At 46.3% G+C, this 22,893-nt stretch overlaps 1 protein-coding gene across 1 annotated transcript; it reads left to right on the top strand.

Moving 5' to 3' along the window:
• The first annotated feature begins 3,043 nt into the window (after window positions 1-3,043).
• SMC1A (structural maintenance of chromosomes 1A) lies at window positions 3,044-18,833 on the top strand. Its single transcript, XM_069985846.1, has 25 exons — window positions 3,044-3,265; window positions 5,875-6,063; window positions 6,416-6,528; window positions 7,058-7,261; window positions 7,574-7,812; window positions 8,127-8,385; window positions 8,474-8,614; window positions 8,706-8,788; window positions 9,430-9,637; window positions 9,773-9,958; window positions 10,093-10,272; window positions 10,550-10,696; window positions 10,799-10,936; window positions 11,045-11,161; window positions 11,242-11,348; window positions 11,615-11,756; window positions 13,525-13,670; window positions 14,527-14,680; window positions 15,424-15,534; window positions 15,940-16,096; window positions 17,151-17,305; window positions 17,389-17,540; window positions 17,700-17,769; window positions 17,878-17,988; window positions 18,551-18,833. The coding sequence occupies exons 1-25, from the start codon at window positions 3,157-3,159 to the stop codon at window positions 18,632-18,634; spliced, it is 3,702 nt and encodes a 1,233-aa protein (XP_069841947.1). The 5' UTR covers window positions 3,044-3,156; the 3' UTR covers window positions 18,635-18,833.
• The last annotated feature ends 4,060 nt before the right edge of the window (window positions 18,834-22,893 follow it).

Consider the following 22,893-nt stretch of genomic DNA (forward strand, 5'->3'; position numbering starts at 1 on the left):
ACACCTCATGTATTGGCTTACGCTGTCGTTTTTTAGGCATTTCTTGGCGAAATTGTTACCGGATGATAAAATGCATGTGCAGTTTTGTATTTTTAGCCCTTTTATTTTTCTAATCCAGTATCTGATTTAGTCAGGAATCACATCAAAGAGATGCAGTTCACCTGCAACATGAGAACACAGCCTCAGGGGGGCACTGTAAACTGCTGCAGGGGATACCATATCAGTGAGCTACCAATCTGATGGAGTCAGTCACAGTCACAATCCATTCATTGAAAGGGTCTTGCAGAAATCCATAAGAGTGCTACAATTCCCACTCCAAGAAAACCCATAAAAATGGTTTGCTTGACCTGCTAATATATTTGGGAACAGTGTAATAATTTACGTCCCCACTGGTAGCACTGGAAGTGGAATGAACTATTCCCAACAGGTTTCCCCCAAAATTGTAGAAGATCCTCAGGGGTCCTGAAGATCAGCCTGTCTTTAGGGGACCCATCCAGCATAAAAGGATACCATATGGATTTGGTATAATAGTAGTATGTGCAAACACTCTTAGGCTGGGTTCACACTGGCATTTGTGCGTCCGTATTACAGAATACAAGTCACAGCCCAACCAAGGGTCTCATGAGCCAAACTGATGCTGCATTTACACGAAACGATAATTGGCCCGATCGTACGATTAACGATGTCAGAGAAACGATTTTTTTAATAACGATCAGCGTTTAGACGGTACGATATATCATACGGAAAATTCGTTTTGCGATCGTATTCCGATCGCTTAAGCCTATCTCACACGTTGGTTAAATCGGGAACGACTGTTCACACGGAACGAAGTGCGAATTTTTTGCGAACGATCAACGACGATTTGAGAACATGTTCAAAGATCAAAATGAACGATTTCTCATTCGTCGTTTTATCGTTCGCTTCGTTTACACGTTCGATTATCGTTCGAATTCGATCGTTATCGCGCAAAGTCGCACGATAATCGTTACGTGTAAACGCAACATAAGAAATGTCAGTTCAGGTCATTAGATCTGAGGTTGGGCTGTGATTTGTGGCCGTAATACTGTGTCTACAGTGCAACATAGCCCCCTAAGGGGTCACCACAGAGGCGACACCTTGGCATGTCCACTATGTTTCTAACATCTGTCCCATGGTAACTTTATAAAAGTCGGGCTCCTAAAATGTAGAGGCTTATATTGACATCATGTCCGATCAGTGAGCAATCAGCCGATCAATTGGCGATCAGCTGATCAGTGAAAGATCAGCCGATCAATGAGCGATCACCCGATCAGTTGATCAATGAGTGATCAGCCGATCAATGAGCGATCATCCGATCAGTGAGCGATCAGCCGATCATTGAGCGATTAGCCGATCAGTGAGTGATCAGCTAACCAGTGATCATTTGCTCATTCATTGACTGATCACTGCATTATTATCCGGGGGAGGATATAAACCTGATTTGACAGATAATGGGCCCATGTAATAAGGCATTTATGGACGTTCACGTCTACCCTGATGGTTTGATGCTGTAAACAAATGAGGGAGTGCAACATCAGTTCTGTACCTGTGGACGTACCCTAAAGCAGAAATGTAAGGGGGTGTAACTTTGGCGAAAGGTAAGATGCTGACACACAAAGCCCTTTTTCTTTTACACAATGAAGCAACAACACCCACCTCTGTGTAAGCTACAAGAAATGACTAATCCGCAGCGCTCTCCCAGCTCTTCCTATGAATGTCTGCTTTTGTTAGGCTTCTTATAAACCCCTCATAATACCCCGGCAGCAAAATGCTAACTAGAAGGAGAATGGATCCTAGCAGGAAACATAACCTCGGTATATGCCGCCTTTTCCAGAACTTCCCGTTTACTGTAAGCATCAGACCCCCCCCCCATAGACCCCCCCCCCCCCCCCCCCCAGCAGCCGACGGAGATCAAAAGAGGGTCATGCAGTTCTCCATATGGCTATTTGGTCATGGTTTATAGTAGAAGTATAAAGTAAAAAATATCTAAACACCGCACTGGGGGATGCCACTGTCACCCCCTCAATGTATAGGGAGTAAAGGGGTACTTTTTATTTCAAATCAACTGGTGCCAGAAAGTTATACAGACTTGTAATTTACTTCTAGTAAAAAATCTCCAGTCTTCCAGTACTTATCAGCTGCTGTATGTCCTGCAGGAAGTGGTGTATTCTCTCCAGTCTGACACAGTGCTTTCTGCTGTCAGAAACTGTCCAGAGCAGCAGCAAATCCCAATAGAAAACCTCTCCTGCTCTCCATAGTGGAAAGAATACACCACCTCTTGCAGGACATACAGTAGCTGATGAGTACTGGAAGATATTTTAATAGAAGTAAATTACAAATCTGTATAACTGTCTGCCACTAGTTGATTTGAAAGATTTTTTTGTTTATCTACCCCTTTAACCCCTTCACGACCCGCTTCCTAAGAAAATATCATACTAGCCTGGCTTTATAGATGATGGGTGCCGTCTGCGATCAGCCATATTTTACTGTCAATAACCGACGACCGTGGTGTCAATAGCAATCAAGGTATTTAAAAGATTAAATAGGGGCCTGACTGGCACTTCCTCAATGCCACACTTCATGCAGCACATACAGCAGCTGATAAGTACTGGAAAACCTGGATATTTTTTTTTACTATAAATAATGTATATTTCTTTATACATTTTTAACACCAGTTGATAAGAAAACTTTTATCACCAAGACACAATCCTAGACATTGCTTCCACGCCATACAGCAAGGATGGGGAAACCTTCGGTCCTTCAGCTCTTGCTAAACTACAATTCCCATCATGCCTGAGTAGCTAAAGTTTTGGCTGTCCAGGCATGATGGGAGTTGTAGTTTTGCAACAGCTGCAGAGATAAAGCTTCCCCATCCCTGCCACATAGGCAGCGGACATTGCTCAGAGACTACTAGAGAATCCAACCAAAAATATGGCGGAAACGCCAACCTCTCGCGACAGCTGGGTACAGTAGCGACGCGTGTTTATGTGACGGAGCCCCGCCCCCTCGCGCAGCAGATTGGTGACGTCACTGCCAGGCGCGCTTCCATCGACGAGCAGAGAATTGGCGGCCTCTGGCCCCGGATTATCGGTAGTTCCGGAGGGGCCCGCGGGCACCGGGAGCGCGTAGACCGCCGCCATGGGCTTCTTGAAGTTAATTGAGATTGAAAATTTCAAGTCCTACAAAGGACGTCAGATCATAGGGCCCTTCCGCAGGTTCACGGCCATCATCGGCCCCAATGGATCCGGTAAGTGCAGAACGGGAGGTGACAGCAGTACGGGGTGCCGGAGGGGTCAGTGCCCTGTGGTTCTCTAGCTGCTGAGTGCGCTGCAGAAACTTGTCTGAGTCAGCTGGTTGGTGCAGATGGGAAGGGCACAGGTGATGGCAGGATATGGTTACCTGCCTGTTATGGGAGGGGGCCCGGGGTAGGGGGGGCTGTAATGGGAGGGGGCCCGGGGTAGGGGGGGCTGTAATGGGAGGGGGCCCGGGGTAGGGGGGGCTGTAATGGGAGGGGGCCCGGGGTGGGGGGGGCTGTAATGGGAGGGGGCCCGGGGTGGGGGGGGCTGTAATGGGAGGGGGCCCGGGGTGGGGGGGGCTGTAATGGGAGGGGGCCCGGGGTGGGGGGGGCTGTAATGGGAGGGGGCCCGGGGTAGGGGGGGCTGTAATGGGAGGGGGCCCGGGGTGGGGGGGGGCTGTAATGGGAGGGGGCCCGGGGTGGGGGGGGCTGTAATGGGAGGGGGCCCGGGGGGGGGGGGGCTGTAATGGGAGGGGGCCCGGGGTGGGGGGGGCTGTAATGGGAGGGGGCCCGGGGTGGGGGGGGCTGTAATGGGAGGGGGCCCGGGGTGGGGGGGGCTGTAATGGGAGGGGGCCCGGGGTAAGGGGGGCTGTAATGGGAGGGGGCCCGGGGTAGGGGGGGCTGTAATGGGAGGGGGCCCGGGGTAGGGGGGGCTGTAATGGGAGGGGGCCCGGGGTAGGGGGGGCTGTAATGGGAGGGGGCCCGGGGTAGGGGGGGCTGTAATGGGAGGGGGCCCGGGGTAGGGGGGGCAGTAATGGGAGGGGGCCCGGGGTAGGGGGGGCTGTAATGGGAGGGGGCCCGGGGTAGGGGGGGCTCTTACGGGAGGGGGCCCGGGGTAGGGGGGGCTCTTACGGGAGGGGGCCCGGGGTAGGGGGGGCTCTTACAGTAGGGCGCATGAGAGTTGTTAAAGGGGTTATCCAGCACTACAAAAACATGGCCACTTTCCCCCTACTGTTGTCTCCAGATTGGGTGCCGGTTTTAAAACTCAGTTCCATTGAAGTAAATGGAGCTTAATTGCGAACCACACCTGAACTGGAGACAACAGTAGGGGGAAAAGTGGCCATGTTTTTGGAGTGCTGGATAACCCCTTTAAGGGAGTGGGCCAGGGGTTGGTGCCCGTTACAGGAGGGTGTCTTGAGTTGGGGGGTGTTACCAGAGGGCACCCATGGTGGGGGGCTGTCACAGTAAGGTGTCTGGCTTTAGGTAAAGAGGGCTCCTGTGATTGGGTATCTGATATTGGGGGTACCGGGGGTTGGAGTAGCTGTTACGGGAGGGTGACCAGGTTTAGGTGCTCCTGGTGCTGAGGGTCACAGTAGGCTGTTTAGGGTTAGTTAAGGGGACTGTCACGGGTGGTTGCATGGGATTAGGGATTATCACACTTAGAGTTCCCAAGGTTGGGGCGGGGGGGCTGTTACGGGAGGGTGCCTGGGTTTGGGGCAGGGGCTGTCACGGGAGGGTGCACATGGTTTGGGGGGGAGGGGCACTATGACGAGAGTGTACCTGGGATTTGGGGGTGGGCTGTCACACAAGGGTTCACATTGTTCGGGGGGGGGGGGCTGTCATGGGAGGATGCACATGGGGGGGGGGGCTGTCATGGGAGGATGCACATGGGGGGGGGCTGTCATGGGAGGATGCACATGGGGGGGGCTGTCATGGGTGGATGCACATGGGGGGGGCTGTCATGGGAGGATGCATATGGGGGGGGCTGTCATGGGAGGATGCACATGGGGGGGGGGGCTGTCATGGGAGGATGCACATGGTTCGGGGGGGGGGGGGGCTGTCACGGGAAGGTGCCCAGGATTGGGGGCGGGTGTGTGTCATGGGAGGGCGCACATGGTTAGCAGCAGTGTCAGTAGGTTGCCCAGGTTGGGGGGGGGCTGTCACAGGAGGGTGCCCAGGGTTGGGCAGTGGGCGGGCTGTCATGGGAGGGTGCACATGGTGGGGGGGGGCTGTGACAGGAGAGTGCCCGAAATTGGGGGCGGGTGTGTGTCATGGGAGGGTGCATATGGTTGAGGGGGGGGGCTGTGACGGGAGAGTGCCCGGGATTGAGGGGGGGATGTCACAGTAAGGTGCTCGGGGTTGGGCTGTCACAGGAGGGTGCCAAGGGTTGGTGGATGGGTTTAGTGGGAGGGTGCACGCAGTTGGGGACTGTCATAGGGGGGTGCCTGGGGTTTACTTGGCTGTTACCATGGTTTTGTTTGGAGAAGATTTGACTAGTCCTATTGATATCTAATCGGTCAGTCTGTATGTAACCATCCGCCATGTACAGCTCTTTAATAGAGTATATATATTGGGTTACTGCCAGCCTTAGGCCTTGTTCACATTTGTACTGGGATTCCATCAGGCTTTCCAGTGTGTTCTTCCTGAGCACATCAGTGCTAACCATAAGTGAACCTGGTTAGAACGCTGTGCTCCAGTGTGACGCTGCTATGAAGATCCATCACATAACTCATGACTGTAGTGTGAACGGACCCGTATACAGTGGAGGCTTCTTTGGGTGCCGGATACAGGTCTGTAAGATATTTGTTCTGCTTCTTCATTTAGCATTTTTTTGTCTCCAGGGAAATCCAATCTTATGGACGCCATCAGCTTTGTGCTGGGGGAGAAGACCAGTAACCTGAGAGTGAAGACGCTTCGAGATCTCATTCATGGAGCTCCTGTGGGGAAACCTGCGGCAAACCGAGCATTTGTGAGCATGGTGTACGAGGAGGACAATGGCAAAGAGAAGGTGTTTGCCAGACATATCATTGGTAATGCCGTGCAGAAAAACCTGCTAGATTGTGAGGGGTGCTGTCATGTGAAAGCAGGGGACAAATTTACAATCCTGTGTCTGTTGCAAAACTACAATTCCCATCATGCCTGAACAGGTAAAGCTAAAGCTTTGGCTTTCCAGGCATGATGGGAATTGTAGTTTTGCAACAGCTGGAGGGCCACCAGTTTGAAACCCCTGGTTCAAAGGGGAACTATTAGTAGTTATCAATGGAGGGGGTGAGCCTGATTGGTGCTTGTAGGGGCCAGGCTCCCAGTGCCTGTCCATTATGGAATAGAGAAATAGTTAGTGTTGCAATTTTTTATGACTTCATCCTCTTTACCCTGTGTTAGGTGGCTCCTCCGAATACAGAATCAACAGCAAAGTGGTTCAGCTGTCAGAATACAGCGATGAGCTAGAGAAGCTTGGGATCCTTATTAAAGCCAGGAACTTCTTGGTGTTTCAGGTAAGCTGATCTCTCCAAAGCTTTACCATAGTAAAGGGGCATTCTAAAGATTCTTTAACAACATTTTATACTACTGTTCTGGTGGTGTTGGTTCCCCTGCGCAGTACTTCCTTGTTGTCAGTGTTGGCCCATGCAGCTGATTGGCTAGTGCTGGCACGGTCAGGTGCTGTGCAGTGGGGATCGACACTGGCAGAACTGAGAGATCAGGGTAGGTACATTCAAATGTTTATTATAAAGTTAATATTACTAAGAAGCACCTCACCAACATCTATTATAAAGGTCAGGCCAAAATTTCGACATACATGTTGGTATTACACTTAGGAACTTGCAGGTTCTCTCGGAAATCTAATACTACCATAGGTTAGATACTTATGACCTGGCTGGCTGGCAAACCCCTTCCCCCTTTTGGATTTCCATATTATTTTCTATTTTGTTTTGGTGTTTTTCATGATTTTATCTTTTACTTTAATGAGTTCATGGTTCTTCCCTAGTTGTTGACTTTGTTCTACTTTCCACACACTTTTTACAGGGGGCAGTAGAGTCCATCGCCATGAAGAATCCTAAAGAGCGCACAGCTTTGTTTGAAGAGATCAGCCGTTCTGGTGAGCTGGCGCAGGAGTATGACAAGTGCAAGAAGGAAATGGTGAAAGCCGAGGAAGATACGCAGTTCAACTATCACCGCAAGAAGAACATAGCTGCGGAGAGAAAAGAAGCTAAACAGGAGAAGGAAGAGGTTAGCTATTTCTGCTCTTATTCTTATGTTTGCTTTAAAAGGATTGAGTGATTTTCAAGAAAAAGTATAACTGTATTACCCTACAAGATGCCGCAGCCGCTTTGTTTTTTGTACCAGATATAGCAGCACATCTGTGAACGTGGTTGTGTCTGGAACTGGAGCTCTGCCCCATTCAGGTGAACGGGACTGAGCCTCGATGAGCCGCAGTTCTATGAACAGCCATATTCTAACAAGGTTCGCAGCTACTGGTGAGATGCAGAGGAAAAGATGTTTTCCTGTAATAAAAGATCTAATGTATTCCACTGTGTATAGGCTGAGCGGTACCAGCGGCTTAAGGACGAGGTGGCCCGAGCCCAGATCCAAATGCAGCTCTTCAAGCTTTACCACAACGAGTCTGAGATCGAGAAACTGAACAAGGAACTGTCCTCTAAGAACAAGGAGATTGAGAAGGATAAGAAATACATGGATAAAGTAGAAGAAGAACTGAAGGATAAGAAAAAGGAGCTGGGAAAGATGATGCGAGAACAACAAGCCATAGAGAAGGAGATCAAGTAAGTCGCCTTTCAGGAATAAATCTTATTTTCTTCTATTGAGATATCAATTGTTGCCTGGTGTATAAGATATATCTTCTCTTTTAAGGGGTTATCCATGACTAGACAACACGTAGCTACTTTCTTGCATAAACAGCGCCACCCCTGTCCTCAGGTTGTGTGTGGTATTACAACGCAGCTCTATTTACTTCAAAGGAATTCAGCTGCAAAACCCAAACTGAGGACAAGAGTGGTGCCGTTTCTGGACAAAAATGGCTCTTTTTCTAACCCGGGATAACCCTTTAAGTGCATATTGCTGTTTCTTGCATTGATAGGGAGAAAGATGCCGAATTGAATCAGAAGCGTCCACAGTATATCAAAGCCAAGGAGAACACTTCTCACAAAATCAAGAAGTTGGAAGCTGCTAAGAAATCCCTTCAGAACGCCCAGAAGCAATATAAGAAGCGCAAGGCTGATATGGATGAGCTGGAGAAGGAGATGCTGTCGGTGGAGAAGGCCAGGCAGGAGTTTGAGGAAAGGATGGAGGAGGAAAGCCAGAGCCAAGGTCGGGATCTAACACTGGAAGAAAACCAGGTAATGGCTGCCTTCCTTACAGCTTGGCCTGTTTGTCCTGGTTGACTTTTTGATTACCTCAAATATTTTTTTTCTTTTGGTCCTCTAGGTGAAGAAATACCATCGTCTAAAAGAAGAGGCCAGCAAAAGGGCTGCAACTCTCGCTCAGGAGCTGGAGAAGTTCAACAGAGACCAAAAAGCCGATCAGGATCGCCTGGATTTGGAGGAAAGAAAAAAAGTGGAGACTGAAGTATGAAGCACTTCTACTTTTCTGCATCTTTAGCCCGGCCTGGGCCACATTAGTAACAGGGAGACCTGTAACCTGTTAATCTCTTTACCAGGCAAAAATCAAGCAGAAGCTCCGTGAGATTGAAGAAAACCAGAAGAGGATAGAAAAGCTGGAGGAATATATTGCAACCAGCAAGTGGGTAGCTCATTGTATTTCCTTTATAGTCAGTTTGGTTATCATGTACCTCTTGTTAAAATAGCCAACATCCCTTATGTAATGGGATCTGGCTTCTATTGGTGTAGAAATTCTGGTTTGTGCGTAAAATTATCAATTTTATGTTCATTTCACAAGGGGGTTCTATGCCTACATGTTATTTTAAAGTTTTGGATCTTATAAACCTGCAGATTTTATTACTAAAGAATTAAAGGGGTTGTCTGTCTATTATTGTCTATCCCCAGGTATATGATTTGGGATGGTTGAGCAGCTGGGACCTACATCCTGGGAATAGTATGGTAGCTTTTGGAGATAGGCAATTGTTATACTTGGCTAGCTTCACATCTCCAGTAGACAGTGAGTGGAGTGATGGTGGAGTATATGCACTGCCGTTCTATTAAATGGGATCTTCTAGAGTCCTGTTCCTGAGATCATGGGGGTCCCAGCAGTCAGATCCCTCACGATCGGACATTTATTGCCTAATCTGTGGATAGAGAATAAATGCCGTTCAATATGGACGATACTGCGGTTGCCTTCATTAAATATCTGGTTTGATGTATCCTAATATATCATTTGTAGTATTGCACATACGATGTCACTTACCAGATGTTTCACGGTTTTAGGCAGTCATTGGAAGAGCAGAAGAATCTTGAAGAGACTTTAACTGAGGAAGTAGAAATGGCCAAGAGAAGGATTGATGAAATCAATAAGGAGCTGAACCAAGTCATGGAGCAGCTGGGAGATGCCAGGATTGATCGGCAAGAAAGCAGCAGACAGCAGCGCAAAGCAGAGATCATGGAGAGCATCAAAAGGCTGTATCCTGGGTCTGTGGTATGTAGACCAGATTTTACCTATAGTACATTGTGTGTTTAAGAAATAGGAAAACTAACCAGGAGAATGAGTCCCTAGTCCTGGGGAAGGTCAGCTGGTCAGTAATGGTAATGCTACGTTCATGTATCTTTTCAGTATGGCCGCCTGATTGACCTATGCCAGCCCACCCAGAAGAAGTACCAGATCGCCGTCACAAAGGTGCTTGGAAAGAACATGGATGCCATTATTGTCGACTCTGAAAAGACAGGAAGAGACTGTATCCAGTATATCAAGGAGCAACGTGGGGAGCCCGAAACCTTCCTCCCTCTTGATTATCTTGAGGTATTGCATTTCTTTTGCATAGAGCAAACCATTTAGTGACTTTATTTTATCCTCTTCCTTCTGTTTTCTTATAGATCTTTATTACAGGTTTATCATTGTTACTGGTCACATACTGTATCTTCTCTCATTTTTAGGTAAAACCTACTGATGAGAAGCTACGTGAGCTTAAAGGGGCAAAACTGGTCATTGATGTTATTCGGTACGAGCCCCCGCATATCAAGAAGGCCCTCCAGTATGCTTGCGGTAACGCATTGGTGTGCGATAATGTAGAAGATGCCCGCAGGATAGCCTTCGGAGGACACCAGAGACACAAAGTAAGTATTCTGTCCTTTCAAGTTTTGTCTGTTTTGCTGCCTTCTTTTGGTGTCCATACATCTTATAGATTTGAAAAGGTACTCCGGCCATTTGAAATTTTTGCTATAGTGCTGAGGCTACATAGAAAATACTAAGACAATCCTTATCTTGCCTAACCACGCTTCCCCGGGGTCCTCCTGTGGCGTCGTCCGGTCCCCAATGAACTCTCCAGCCGCTAATTCCCAGATGGCAGTGACAGATCACTTACAATCTTATCTTATTTTTGGTTTCTTGCAGACTGTCGCTCTTGATGGAACCTTATTCCAGAAATCTGGTGTCATCTCTGGAGGTGCCAGTGACTTGAAAGCCAAGGCAAGAAGATGGGATGAAAAAGCGGTGGATAAACTCAAAGAAAAGAAGGAACGATTAACAGAGGAGCTGAAGGTGAGCGTAGAGACGTGGAAGCTGGAGGTTGTTTGATGGTGGCAGCATAGCTGGTCTTTTGTAGTATTACAGATCTATAATGACCTCTCTGTTCTTTTACAGGAGCAAATGAAAGCAAAACGGAAGGAGGCTGAACTGAGGCAGGTCCAGTCCCAGGCCCATGGGCTGCAGATGAGGCTTAAATACTCCCAGAGTGACCTGGAGCAGACCAAAACCCGCCATTTGGCAATGAATATGCAGGTACTAGTCAGACACGGCTGTGTTATTAGATGGAAGTCTGTATCATCCTACCTGTAGGTGTGCTCATGAACTACACTGACATCGTCTCCACTTGTCTTATGTGCCTAGGAAAAATCTAAGCTGGAGAGTGAGTTGGCCAATTTCAACCCAAGGATCAATGATATAAAGCGGATTATCCAAAGCCGTGAGAGGGAGATGAAAGATCTGAAGGAGAAGATGAACTTGGTGAGTGGTAGAGCTAACCAATTGACTTTGTCTGTATTATGTGACCTGTGCTAATAGTAATGTATACTTGTGTTTGTCAGGTGGAAGATGAGGTGTTTGAGGAGTTCTGTCAGGAGATTGGGGTCCGTAACATCAGAGAGTTCGAAGAAGAGAAGGTCAAGAGGCAAAATGAGATTGCCAAGAAGAGGTATTCACTTACTCCGGCTGATCCCATGCAAATAGGAGGTTTTTTTTTATTTTTTTAAATAAAATGTTTAATTTTTATTGAGCTTTACTGTTTTCTCTAATCACTATTGGAGGTCAGTGATCTCCAGCCTTGTGGCTCTATGGCTGTTGCAAGACGACATCACTTAGCATGATGTCAGGAGTTGTGTAGTTGTGCAATGGCTTGAGGGGCTCCGGGTTGGCGAACACAGATTTACAATATAAATGAACGTGTTGTGGTCTTTATAGGTTAGAATTTGAGAATCAGAAGACCCGTCTGGGCATCCAACTTGACTATGAAAAGAATCAGCTTAAAGAGGACCAAGGGAAGTCACAGACATGGGAGCAGTCTGTGAAGAAGGATGAAAATGAGATTGAGAAACTGAAAAAGGTAAGTGCAATCTGAACTGAGAGCGTATTACTTAGAGGTCTAATGGAGAGATCCTAAGCCCAGCTGCATCTTCTATAACTATGGAATGTTTCATCATCGTGTAATACATGTTTGGGCTTATAAGGTGGATCCTAAGAAGGAGACTCTATTCCATGCTGCCCATTTGTGTGTGCTAGAAGACTATACCTGGGAGTCCTAAAGCACTTTGGAGCCATTAGAACTGCTGTCCGCTTAATGCCGAGTTAGAGAAGAGTACAGCAATATCTACTGTTTCAGTCCTACAACTTGCATGACTAAGGAAAATGTTTCATTGCATTCCCACCTACAGTCAGGTGCCCTGAAGTCTCTATATTGGCAGTCTCAAGCAGTCTTCTGATTGGATAGTAGAGCTGTTGGGGCAGTACAGGGAGATCTGTGCATCTAACCTCTTGTCATTTGCTGTGGTCGGAACATAAACAGTTTTTCTTGGTCATGCTTATTGTAATAAGGTACCTACCAACAGCAGGTATTGCTCTATGTATAGTGTTGTTAACATTGCTGACGAGACTATCCATTAAAGGGAATCTGTGATCTCCATACTTGATATAGAGTTACAGACACCTGTAGTTAGCTGAGCTAAAACTAGCTGTACCTTTTTTTTTAACCCCTTCCCGTCAGTAATACGTATATATTCGTTCCTACTGCACATATCCCGTGCAGTAGGAATGTGTATATATATGTTCCTGACTTCAGGTGCTTACTGATGTTTGTGGGACCGCTGCAGTGAGAGAGGCCCTGCACACATTGTCCAGGGCCAGAGGTAATGAGGCAGCTGCGTCTCATTAACCCCTAAACTCAGCAATCTATAGGGATTGCGGTGTTTAAGGTACTCCGTGACAGAACAAGCTTCTGTCACTGAGTGATTGGGACCCCCGCAGCCATGCTGCAGGGGTCCCAATCACATGTACTGACGGGCACGGGTAAGTCACTTACCTCCGTTCTGTCGGTTCGGCGATCTGTGCATAGAGTCTGCTCTCAGGCAGGCTCTATGCATAGATCGCCGATAACACTGATCTATACTATGACATAGCATAAATCAGTACATGCAATCTATAAATCTTATAAACCCCCCTCCCAATAAAAGTTTTAAGTACCCCCCTTGCTTATTATAAAAAAAATAAAAATAAACATATTACATATCGTACAGTGCGGAATTGTCCGATCTATTTAAATATAACATTATTTTTCCCGCACGGTGAACGGTGTAAATGAAAAAAAAAAAAAAACACACCAGGATTGCTGATTTTATTATATATCAGGAAAAAAAAATTAATAAAAAGCAATCAAAAATTTTCTGTTACACCAATATGATATTAATAAAATAATTAATAATAATGAGTGCCTCTCCAAAAATCCACTAGATGGCGCCCTGACACTGCAGATCTAATCACATGTAACCATGGTATATGGTATATTTCTTTTGTTAGCTCTCTGGAAATATTATTTTCAACCAGCTGTAATCTTTAATAAATGACAGGACTGGGTCTCCTCTTTACCTGGGCGCTTTTTTGCCTGGCCTATAGAATGGGGCCCCTGGCAGATCTCACTAGAGTACCTCATCACCTAATCTCTGTCCAAAGACAAAATCATAAAGTGACATTTATTAGAAGTTTGTGCCCCATCCAAAATCCAGCTCTAGGTGAAGAATCTACTAAAGCTGTAGTAAGTCTTCATGGTCCCGGATTAAGCCCATTGTCTTGTGTTGATTTGGCTTTATTGTGTTATCTAGGAGGAGCAAAGACACATGAAGATCATTGATGAGACCATGGCTCAGTTACAAGATCTGAAGAACCAACATTTGGCTAAAAAATCTGAAGTAAATGACAAGAATCATCAAATGGAAGAGATCCGCAAGAAGCTAGGGGGCGCCAACAAGTCAGTATATATATATATACAGTATATCCACCAGTTTTCTAATCCACACTCATGTATTGATGATTTTAAGTTGTAGTCGGTGTTTACCAGATTTTCTGCCTATTATATTTTGTTATACATAGCGTTTCTTAGTAGCTATAAGGCCTTGTCTCTGTGATAGTTTTGTCATTAGGACATACAAGTTCTGCTCCCTTTTACCCTCATTTTCTGACAGCTTTACACTTACATATCTTGCTTTGTGTACTATGGGTTACCTAAGAAAGATACCAGGGCAAAATGGACTCTGTGTAATTCTTAGTGTAAACTTAGACTAGACAGTTTCTTAGAAAGATAGAGAGCGGCACAGCATGCTAATTTAGTCTTGGGAGAGTGTAGCCGCATACTCTTTCGGGATTGCTGGACACAGTAGTGCAGGAAGGTAATCTTTATCAAGGTGGGGTGCTCAGCTCTAGAATATTTAATGTGTATACAATCTAAGAAAAGTAGAAATGAAGCGGCACTTACCAGCTTTTACGTGATAATGTCGGTGCTCGTTTTTCATTTATCCATGTCAACAAAGCATGCTTTGTCGACATGGACGGATGAAATAAACAAGCACCGATATTATCACGTAAAAGAGGGTGAGTGTCGCTTCATTTCTACTTTTCTTAGACTAGACAGTCCCTCATGCTGCCTCCCTTGTTGTCTATTCTTTATGGTTCATTTCGCTTACTAAATTGTGGCAGTAGTCTTATATACCACGGTTCTGGCACAGTCTTAGCCAAACTTGCCTCCTCAGCCATGCAATGTCTGGGCCTGCGTTCCTGTTAACGTTTGTTAGTCATCATTGTAACTTTATTTCCTGTTTGTTCTTCAGGGAGATGACGCATCTGCAAAAAGAAGTCACCGCGATTGAGACCAAACTGGAGCAGAAGCGCAGCGACCGACACAACCTGCTGCAGGCCTGCAAGATGCAGGATATTAAGCTTCCCTTGTCTAAGGGCACCATGGATGACATCAGCCAAGAAGAGGTAGGAAAAGCTAAGGACATTAAAGGGGTTATGAAGGATTAAAAAACATAGCTGCTTGCAAGATGGCGCCACCCTCTGTTTGGTATGGAACCGAGCTGGATTACCACACACAAAAACAAGTGACGCTGTTGCTGGCAGAAAACAGCCATGTTTTTCTAATCCTGGATAACACCTTTAAAGGGTTACTCTACATTTCCAAGTCTTAAGAGGTGTTCAGAGTTAGAATGTTTATCTCTTATCCTCAGCATAGGGGATAATTGTCAGAAGGTGTGGGTCCCATCAGTAGAATCTCCTGCCATTTGACCTTCCCTCATGTGGGGATAGTAGTGTTCATACTCTGAATACCGCCTATAACTTCCTGTTATATATTAGCTGTTCATTATAGGAATGTATAATTCTCTCTCTTGGCTATATTGTTTTAAAACTTCATGGTTACGGTAGTAATTCTTACTTTTTGCTTTTTCCCTTTAAGTTAAAGGGGTTAGGCAGCGCTACAAAAACATGGCCACTTTCCCCCTACTGTTGTCTCCAGATTGGGTGGGGTTTGAATCTCAGTTCCATTGAAGTAAATGGAGCTTAAATGCAAACCGCACCTGACCTGGAGACAACAGTGGTAAAGTGGCCATGTTTTTGTAGCGCTGGATAACCCCTTTAATGGGTTCCTCATGTAATGCCTGGATGTGCCGGTCCTGCTTTTTGTAGATACTTTCCACTCTTTAAAGACTTCATTATTTGTCTTTAAGGGAGGCTCCCAGGCAGAAGAATCTGTCAGCAGCTCCCAGAGGACCTCTACCCTGTACGCTCGGGAAGCTTTAATCGAGATAGACTACAGCGAACTCTCTGAGGACCTCAAGGTAAACTAATAGACCTTTTACTGCTTTAGGGTGCGTTCACACCTACCGCATCCGCAGCTTATTTTTCCGCAGAAATCCGCAGGTCTGGTAGTGCAGCTTTCAACCTGCGAGAAATCCGCGTATGTGTGCGTTTTGCGTTTTTTCTGCAGCAAGTTTATCGCAACTGAAATGTCCATTTAGAATGAGAGACATTTTAAACGGACATTTCAGTTGCGATAAACTTGCTGCGGAAAAACCGCAAAACGCACACATACGCGGATTTCTCGCAGGTTGAAATCTGCACTACCAGACCTGCGGATTTCCGCGGAAAAATAAGCTGCGGATGTGGTAGGTGTGAACGCACCCTTAACGTTTCTTAAATTCTGTTGCTGATAGATTAACCCTTTCTTGTCCCGTTTTGGGTAGGATGCCGTGGCAGACGACGACATCAAGCAGGAGATGAGCGCCCTGCAGCAAAAGCTGAATGAGCAGCAGAGCATTTTGCAGCGTATCTCAGCCCCCAACATGAAGGCCATGGAGAAGCTGGAGAGCGTCAGGGACAAGTTCCAGGAGACGTCTGACGGTAAGATACTTGGATCTACTGTTGGATTTCACATGTTCCTCTTTTTAAAGTGATCTCATCACGGCAGCAGCCTGGCTAGTACGGATGGCAAAATTAACAGACAATATCAGAAGATTCTGGTGTAAAAGCTCCTGCTGCAGAAGGTTTTTATGCTGTTATAACCAGTCCCAGAATTTAGTCTGCTGGTTCTATTCACTGCATTTACTACTATTTTTACGATTAGGGGTATATCCATTGTGGAACCCTCTGCAGCAATCTGAGACATGCCCTCTTACTATCTCTCTGTTGTGGATTTGATAGAAATTACAGTGTATCTGTCATTACAACAATCTTCTGACGTGCTATAGCCATATGTGAGGTCTGTATCAGTGGGGGGGTCCAGGTGCTGAGACCCCCACTAATCGCTAGAATGCAGGGGCAGAGACGCTTAGCAGCACACTCCCAGCCCCTTCATCCCCCTCTCACTGCTAAAGTAGCAAAAGATGGAATTATAATAGTGTTCCTGTTGGATTAGCAGTGAAGAGTGGAGATGTAGGGGTTGGGAGCGTGCTGCCTAGTGCTTCTGCCCCTCCTAGCGATCGGTGGGGGTCTCAACACCTGGACCCCCACCCACACAAATTTCTGACGTGTGGCTATTAGATGTCAGAAGTTTGTTGTAATGACACTTTATGGTTGGCTCCCTTTTAGAGGGGCTAGTCTGCGCCTGGGCTACATGAAGCCAAATCTGACTTTCAGTGCCTCTCTTTTTTTATTTTTTATTTTCACGTACGAGTCCTATTTTTAGAGTGGGACTCGCCATGCTTCATAAATTGCCCAGGGCGAGCTGCATTTTTCACCAAATTGGGATAACCTCATTAGACCCTTTAAGTGCCTATCACACGTAATTGGAGATTTACCTAGAAGAGGTTGTGCTTAGCAGAAATAAAAAAAACCCAAAACAAAACGTTGAATTGGAGTTTTTTCAGAACAGTCATGTCATAATAGAAGTATAATCGGGATCCAGTATACGACATCACTAACCAAGTCTGAAATGTGTTTATCTTTTATTTTGTAGAGTTTGAAGCGGCTCGTAAGCGAGCTAAGAAGGCAAAGCAGGCATTTGAGCAGACAAAGAAAGAGAGATTCGACCGCTTTAATGCCTGCTTCGAGTCTGTGGCGACAAACATTGATGAAATCTACAAAGCCCTGTCCAGGAATAGCAGTGCCCAGGTAATATCATTATCCACAATGCAGAACAATCGTCTTTCCATCATCCTTTATCTGACTTCTAATGCTTTATGTAATGCACACAGGCCTTCCTGGGCCCAGAAAACCCTGAAGAGCCCTACTTGGATGGCATCAACTACAACTGCGTGGCTCCTGGAAAACGGTTCCGGCCCATGGACAACTTGTCCGGAGGAGAGAAAACCGTGGCAGCACTTGCCTTGCTTTTTGCAATCCACAGGTAAGGAACTAAGGAACTCGCTCTGTTTAGCATTTAAAGGGGTTATCTAGCCTGTAATAATTGAGACCTGTCTTCAGGATAAGCCATCAATATTGGATCGGTGGGGGTATCATCCACCGTTTTCTAAAGTTGTGTATGATATTCTTATTTATTCTTTAGTTACAAACCGTCCCCGTTCTTCGTACTGGACGAGATTGATGCCGCCTTGGATAACACCAACATAGGAAAGGTGAGGAAATCCTCGGTTTTGGTAGAAAGAGGACATGTGGTGGACATGTGGTTCCCTGTGAGTCCAGGATCCACTTCTTCCTTCATGCATTTTTCGTCTTTGTCTTAGGTGGCCAACTACATTAAGGAACAGTCTGTGACTAACTTCCAGGCCATTGTCATTTCCCTTAAGGAGGAATTTTACACCAAGGCAGAGAGCTTGGTTGGGGTTTACCCTGAGGTAAGTAACGTAACCAGCGTTAACATGTAGCAGCCAGGTACCAGTTTCAGGAGGTTACTTACGTTTTTTCAGTATGACATTTCAAAACTTAATGCATCGTCCAGATTTTTTTTTTTTTACTGACTTAGCTTGGCATTTGACTCCCGGCGGCATCCAACTTCTCCAACTGCAGACAGTCAAATGCTAAGTGTTCAGGTTCAGAGAATATTAGCGAACCCAAGTCCTCTCAACACTAAATATTAAAGTGAAAAAAAAACAACTAAAAGTCAATGGGGGGATTCCAGTATATAATGTATGCTAAATCGTCCTCTCTAGCGCCACCTGCTGGTCATTATTTTGTTAAAGAGCTCTGGAATCATTGAGCCCTCTTTGGGATAGGTCATTGATGTGCAGATGGCACCCTATAATGGGCATCACGTGTCAGAGCTGCTTTAACCCTCCTACATAGTTCTATAGAGATGGTTGGGTTTTATAGAGACTGTCTTTATATGTAATAATTGTATAGTGTTGCTTTCTTTACATTTATATGTTTGTTCCTAACAAAAATCTACTTTACTTACAGCAAGGGGATTGTGTGATCAGCAAAGTCCTGACTTTCGACCTCACCAAGTACCCAGATGCCAACCCCAATCCAAACGATCAATAGAGGTCTCGCCATCGTCTGGATGTTTCCTTTGTTTTATACTTCTTTAGCCATCTTATTTGGGATGGGACATTTTAACTTATCATGGCTTCACTTGGTCTCCCCGATTGTGGAATTATGTATATGGACTTATGGGCACCATCCAGGTGCAGTCGAGTGAGGCCACTAAGCTTTGCTCCATGGTTTACCGCCCCCCCCCCCCCCCCCCCAAATGTGTTGTTTCACTTTAATCAAGGTGTAATTATCTTTTTTTTTTTTTTTTTTTTTTTTTTTTTTTTAACCTTTTTCTTTCTCACAATTGTGGCATTCTTGTGTTTAGTGCTGAACCTTCCAAGTTTTTAGACAAGTGCTTTTTACAGCTTTTAATATAATGTCTATGATGCCTTTTATTGTTTTTAGTGTCTTACATATTTTCACCTCTGCAAATGTCAAATTGTTTTGCAATAAAGGAATTATAACTTTTGAGCGGCCATTTAAAAAAATAAAATAAAATTCTCATATATTCAGAGGAAGTGGCTTTACCTGCAGGGGGGAGGGTGCCACTCCATATTAATATCAATGGCTCTAGAATGGGTTGACCTGAAAGCTGCTTATTAGAGATGGGTGATCCTCGAGCATGCTCTGCTTCAGACTCTGCATTTGATTATGAGTGGCTGAAGAAGTTGAATGCAGTGTAAGGATGCCTTGAAAACATTGGTATCAGAAATAGGCTGCTTCCAACTTCTTCAGCCACTCGTAAACAAATGGCGAGAGCCCAAACTTAAGCGTGCTCAATGTTTACTTGTCTCTATTCCCAATACTTTTGTCCGTATATAGTGTATTTGTTACCAGGATCTGTCAAAAACTGCTTGGTTCTCTACCAGTCTGCCAGAAGGGGTTGTTGCTGAGAGCAGAGGTAACGCTGTATATAATTTTATAATTCTTTTTTCCTTAAAGTGTCACTGTCGTTAAAAATTTTTATTGCGGAAATCAATAGTCCAGGCGATTTTAAGAAACTTTGTAATTGGGTTTATTAGCCGAAAAATGAATTTTTATCATGAAAAAGCAGTTTGAAGCTCTCCCCCCTGTCTTCATGGTTTTCCTATGGAGAGAGAAAGTAAAAGCAGCAAAACAGCACAACAAAGAGTTAATTTACATTCACATCGCGGGTTCTCTCCTCTGACAGAACCCCCAAAATATGGGGTGAATCTGGTTAAAAAAAATGTGTTTCGGCAAATTTTTTTGGGGGTTCCATGTTTACGTAATGCACTTTATGGTAAAACTGACATTTATTCTATAGGTCGGTCTGAACACAGCGATATGCAGGTTTACTAGGTTTTCTAACGTTTTACTATTTTTATTAGCAGTCAAACTATTGCAAATAGGTATTTAAAATGGCCCTATTGTGACTCTTACAGCGCTTTTATTTTTTCACCTACAGGGTCGTATGGGGCGTAATTTTTTGCGCCATGATCTCTAGTTTTTATTAACATTTTTTTTTTTCTAGATCAGACGTATTGATCACTTTTTTTTTTTTTTATACATAAAATGTAATTTTAAATAAGCAATATCTGCGTTTTTTTAAATGCTTTTAACGTTAATGTTAATTAACTATTGTTTTATGTATAAAATAGGAAGGGGGGAGGGGGCGTGGCGAACTGCCGATGGAAGCGGCCGCATAAACCAGGAGCTCCCGACCACGCAGCTGTATTAGCCGGCCTAACACCCGCTCTACCCCGCAAAAATCCCCTCAGCCTATGGGGGGGAGGTCCAGGAGGAACCCCAGAACCTCCGGTCCCGGTGGCAAGTCGGGCCAGCGTGTGGGCTCCCTTACCCCATACCTCACAAGGAGAACGTCCGCAGCACGGGGGCTGCGGCCTACGTCCCCGGTCCGTGTGCGGAGGTCTCCCGGCGTGGATCCCCGGGTCCCGTTCCGTCTCCGGAGCCTTCCGCCGGTCGGCCCGTCGTCTTCCCTCTGCACCGAGGGGTGCGGAAGCCAGCAGAGGACGGGACAGAAGCAGAGGCCTTCCTCACCACGTGGCGCGCCGCCATCTTGCCTGCCGGACCGCTGCGACATAGGAGGTGGTGAGTCAGCTCCTGAGCTGCTGAGTGCTCCCTCTCCTGCCCGGGGACTTACTACTCAGAGCCCGACCCCAGAGCCCTGTAGTCCGGCTATATCTACGCACCTGGGGGACCGTTGTTCACCGGACTCCGACACCTTAAAGGGCCAGCGGTCTATTTTGCCATATATGATGGCGGCGGTGCCTAAGCCCCCACGTGGGGATAAATACAAACCGGATGGTCCTCAGTCCTCCCCCACAGTTCAAAAAACTCTCCCAGACCCCACACTGGCCGATCAGTCACAAGACTCTTCCTGGCCTCATGCCGATTATGACTCAGATACTTCTGGTAGGGGGCACTCTTCCCAGCAGGATGTCCATGATCTAATATCACAGCTGCCTACTAAAAGGGACTTCAAGTCACTACTTTCTGAAGTTAAGGAGACCCTCAGGGTGGAACTCACGGCTGTTAGAAGAGACATCCGCCATATTAACTCCAGAGTAGAGGCATTGGAGGAAGAACATGACTCCACGCGGGTTTATATTGGTCACTTGCAATCCACTGTTAGCACACAGGCGGCCGCTTTGGATGATATGCAGCGCCATATTGAAGATTTAGACAACAGGGGGCGCCGCAACAATATTAGAATACGGGGACTCCCTGAGGCAACACAGGACAGAGACTTGGTGGACACACTGGAGGGTTTCTTCAACACCATCTTAGGAGAGCCCTCCACTAATAAGATCAAATTTGATAGGGCACATAGAGCCCTCAAGCCCAAGCCCTCCAATGGCACCCCAAGAGATGTTATTTGCTGCCTACATGATTATACGGTCAAAGAGGCTATTATGACAAAATCACGCTCCCTGAGGGACTTGGATTTTGATGGCGCAGCTCTTCAAATATTCCCTGACCTATCATGGATAACCCTACAAAAACGCCGCCTGTTACGCCCCCTCCTGATGACCTTAAGGGACTGTGATGCTACCTACAGATGGAACTTTCCTTTTGCCTTATCGGCCAGACGGGATGGTCGTGCTGCAGTACTCCGTAATCTTACTGACCTCCCCAAGTTTTGTGACGCCCTGGATATTCCTATGCCAAAGATCTCCGACTGGACTACAGCCCCCCCTCCGCCACCCCCGCCACCTGTGTGGCAATCTGCTGGCCGGAAGAGGAGCCACCAGAAGTCAGTCGGCTCAGGCTCCCCCTCTACCCGGGCCCCTGACCTCCCGTCTTGAATACTAGTGGACTGGGGGATTCACCTCCTGCCCCTCATTGCTTAGTTATTCTATGCTACTTCTGAATGACATCTCGCTGAGTTAGGCCTATATATGTTTTGATCATATGCTTAGTTAGCTGCGTGGTTGGGTTCCGTGTACGCAACTGTGTATGTACATTTCTCGGTTCTGTTGGTGCTTCCTATGTACCCCCTGGGGCTTCGGTTCCTTACAGTTGGGGTGGCTAGTTCTTGAGCGTATTCTCTGTTTGCTCTTGCTGGCCACCTATTGCCCCTGTCCTGGCTTCCTAGGCCAGAAGGTTGAGCCGTATCCAATGCCGATTCAAGTTTATTGTATTTGTAGTATTTATGTCTGTTCTGTGTATGTGTTCCCCCCCCCTTCTTTCCCTATATTTGTTCTCCCTAGGTTTATCAATCGCACACTACTCTGGGTACCTGTTGGCCTCGCAGTAAGGACTCACCTACGAGTTTTCTTGGTGGGGGTAAGATGCTGCATTCGTATTGACCTTTTGATTAAATACCCCAATGGTTAGATGTGTTACTCTGAATGTCAAGGGGCTTAACTCCAATGTAAAACGTAAACTGGTCTTGAGGGAACTCCGCACCTTGAAAGCAGATGTGGCCTTCCTTCAGGAAACTCATTTCGACCATGAGGCCACCTTTGCCTTTGCTCGCCATTCCTTCCCCACTGTTGTTTCTGCCTCCAGCGGGACCAAAACTGCTGGGGTAGCTATCCTTTTCTCTCGCTCCTGTCCTTTTCAGCTTTCTTCCTCTTTCTCAGACCCGAAGGGTAGATTTGTGATAGTAGAGGGAACCATGGAAGGCAAACAAATTGTACTCTGCAATATTTATGCTCCCAATAGACGGCAGATACCCTTCCTCCGCAGGGTGTTGATCAAGTTGTCCGCTTATCCACACCTGCCTAAGCTCCTGGGGGGAGATTTTAACCTCTCCTTCTCGGATGTCTTGGATAGACATTCGG

This window comes from Dendropsophus ebraccatus, chromosome 10 (assembly GCF_027789765.1).
Source record: "Dendropsophus ebraccatus isolate aDenEbr1 chromosome 10, aDenEbr1.pat, whole genome shotgun sequence".
NCBI classification, from domain to species: Eukaryota; Metazoa; Chordata; class Amphibia; order Anura; family Hylidae; genus Dendropsophus; species Dendropsophus ebraccatus.

Coding starts and splice junctions, on each gene's coding strand:
- SMC1A (XM_069985846.1), top strand. CDS start 3,157: ATGGGCTTCTTGAAGTTAATTGAGATTGAAAATTTCAAGTCCTACAAA. Junction 6,529..7,057: donor GGAACTTCTTGGTGTTTCAG/GTAAGCTGATCT, acceptor CACTTTTTACAG/GGGGCAGTAGAGTCCATCGC. Junction 10,937..11,044: donor ATTTGGCAATGAATATGCAG/GTACTAGTCAGA, acceptor TTATGTGCCTAG/GAAAAATCTAAGCTGGAGAG.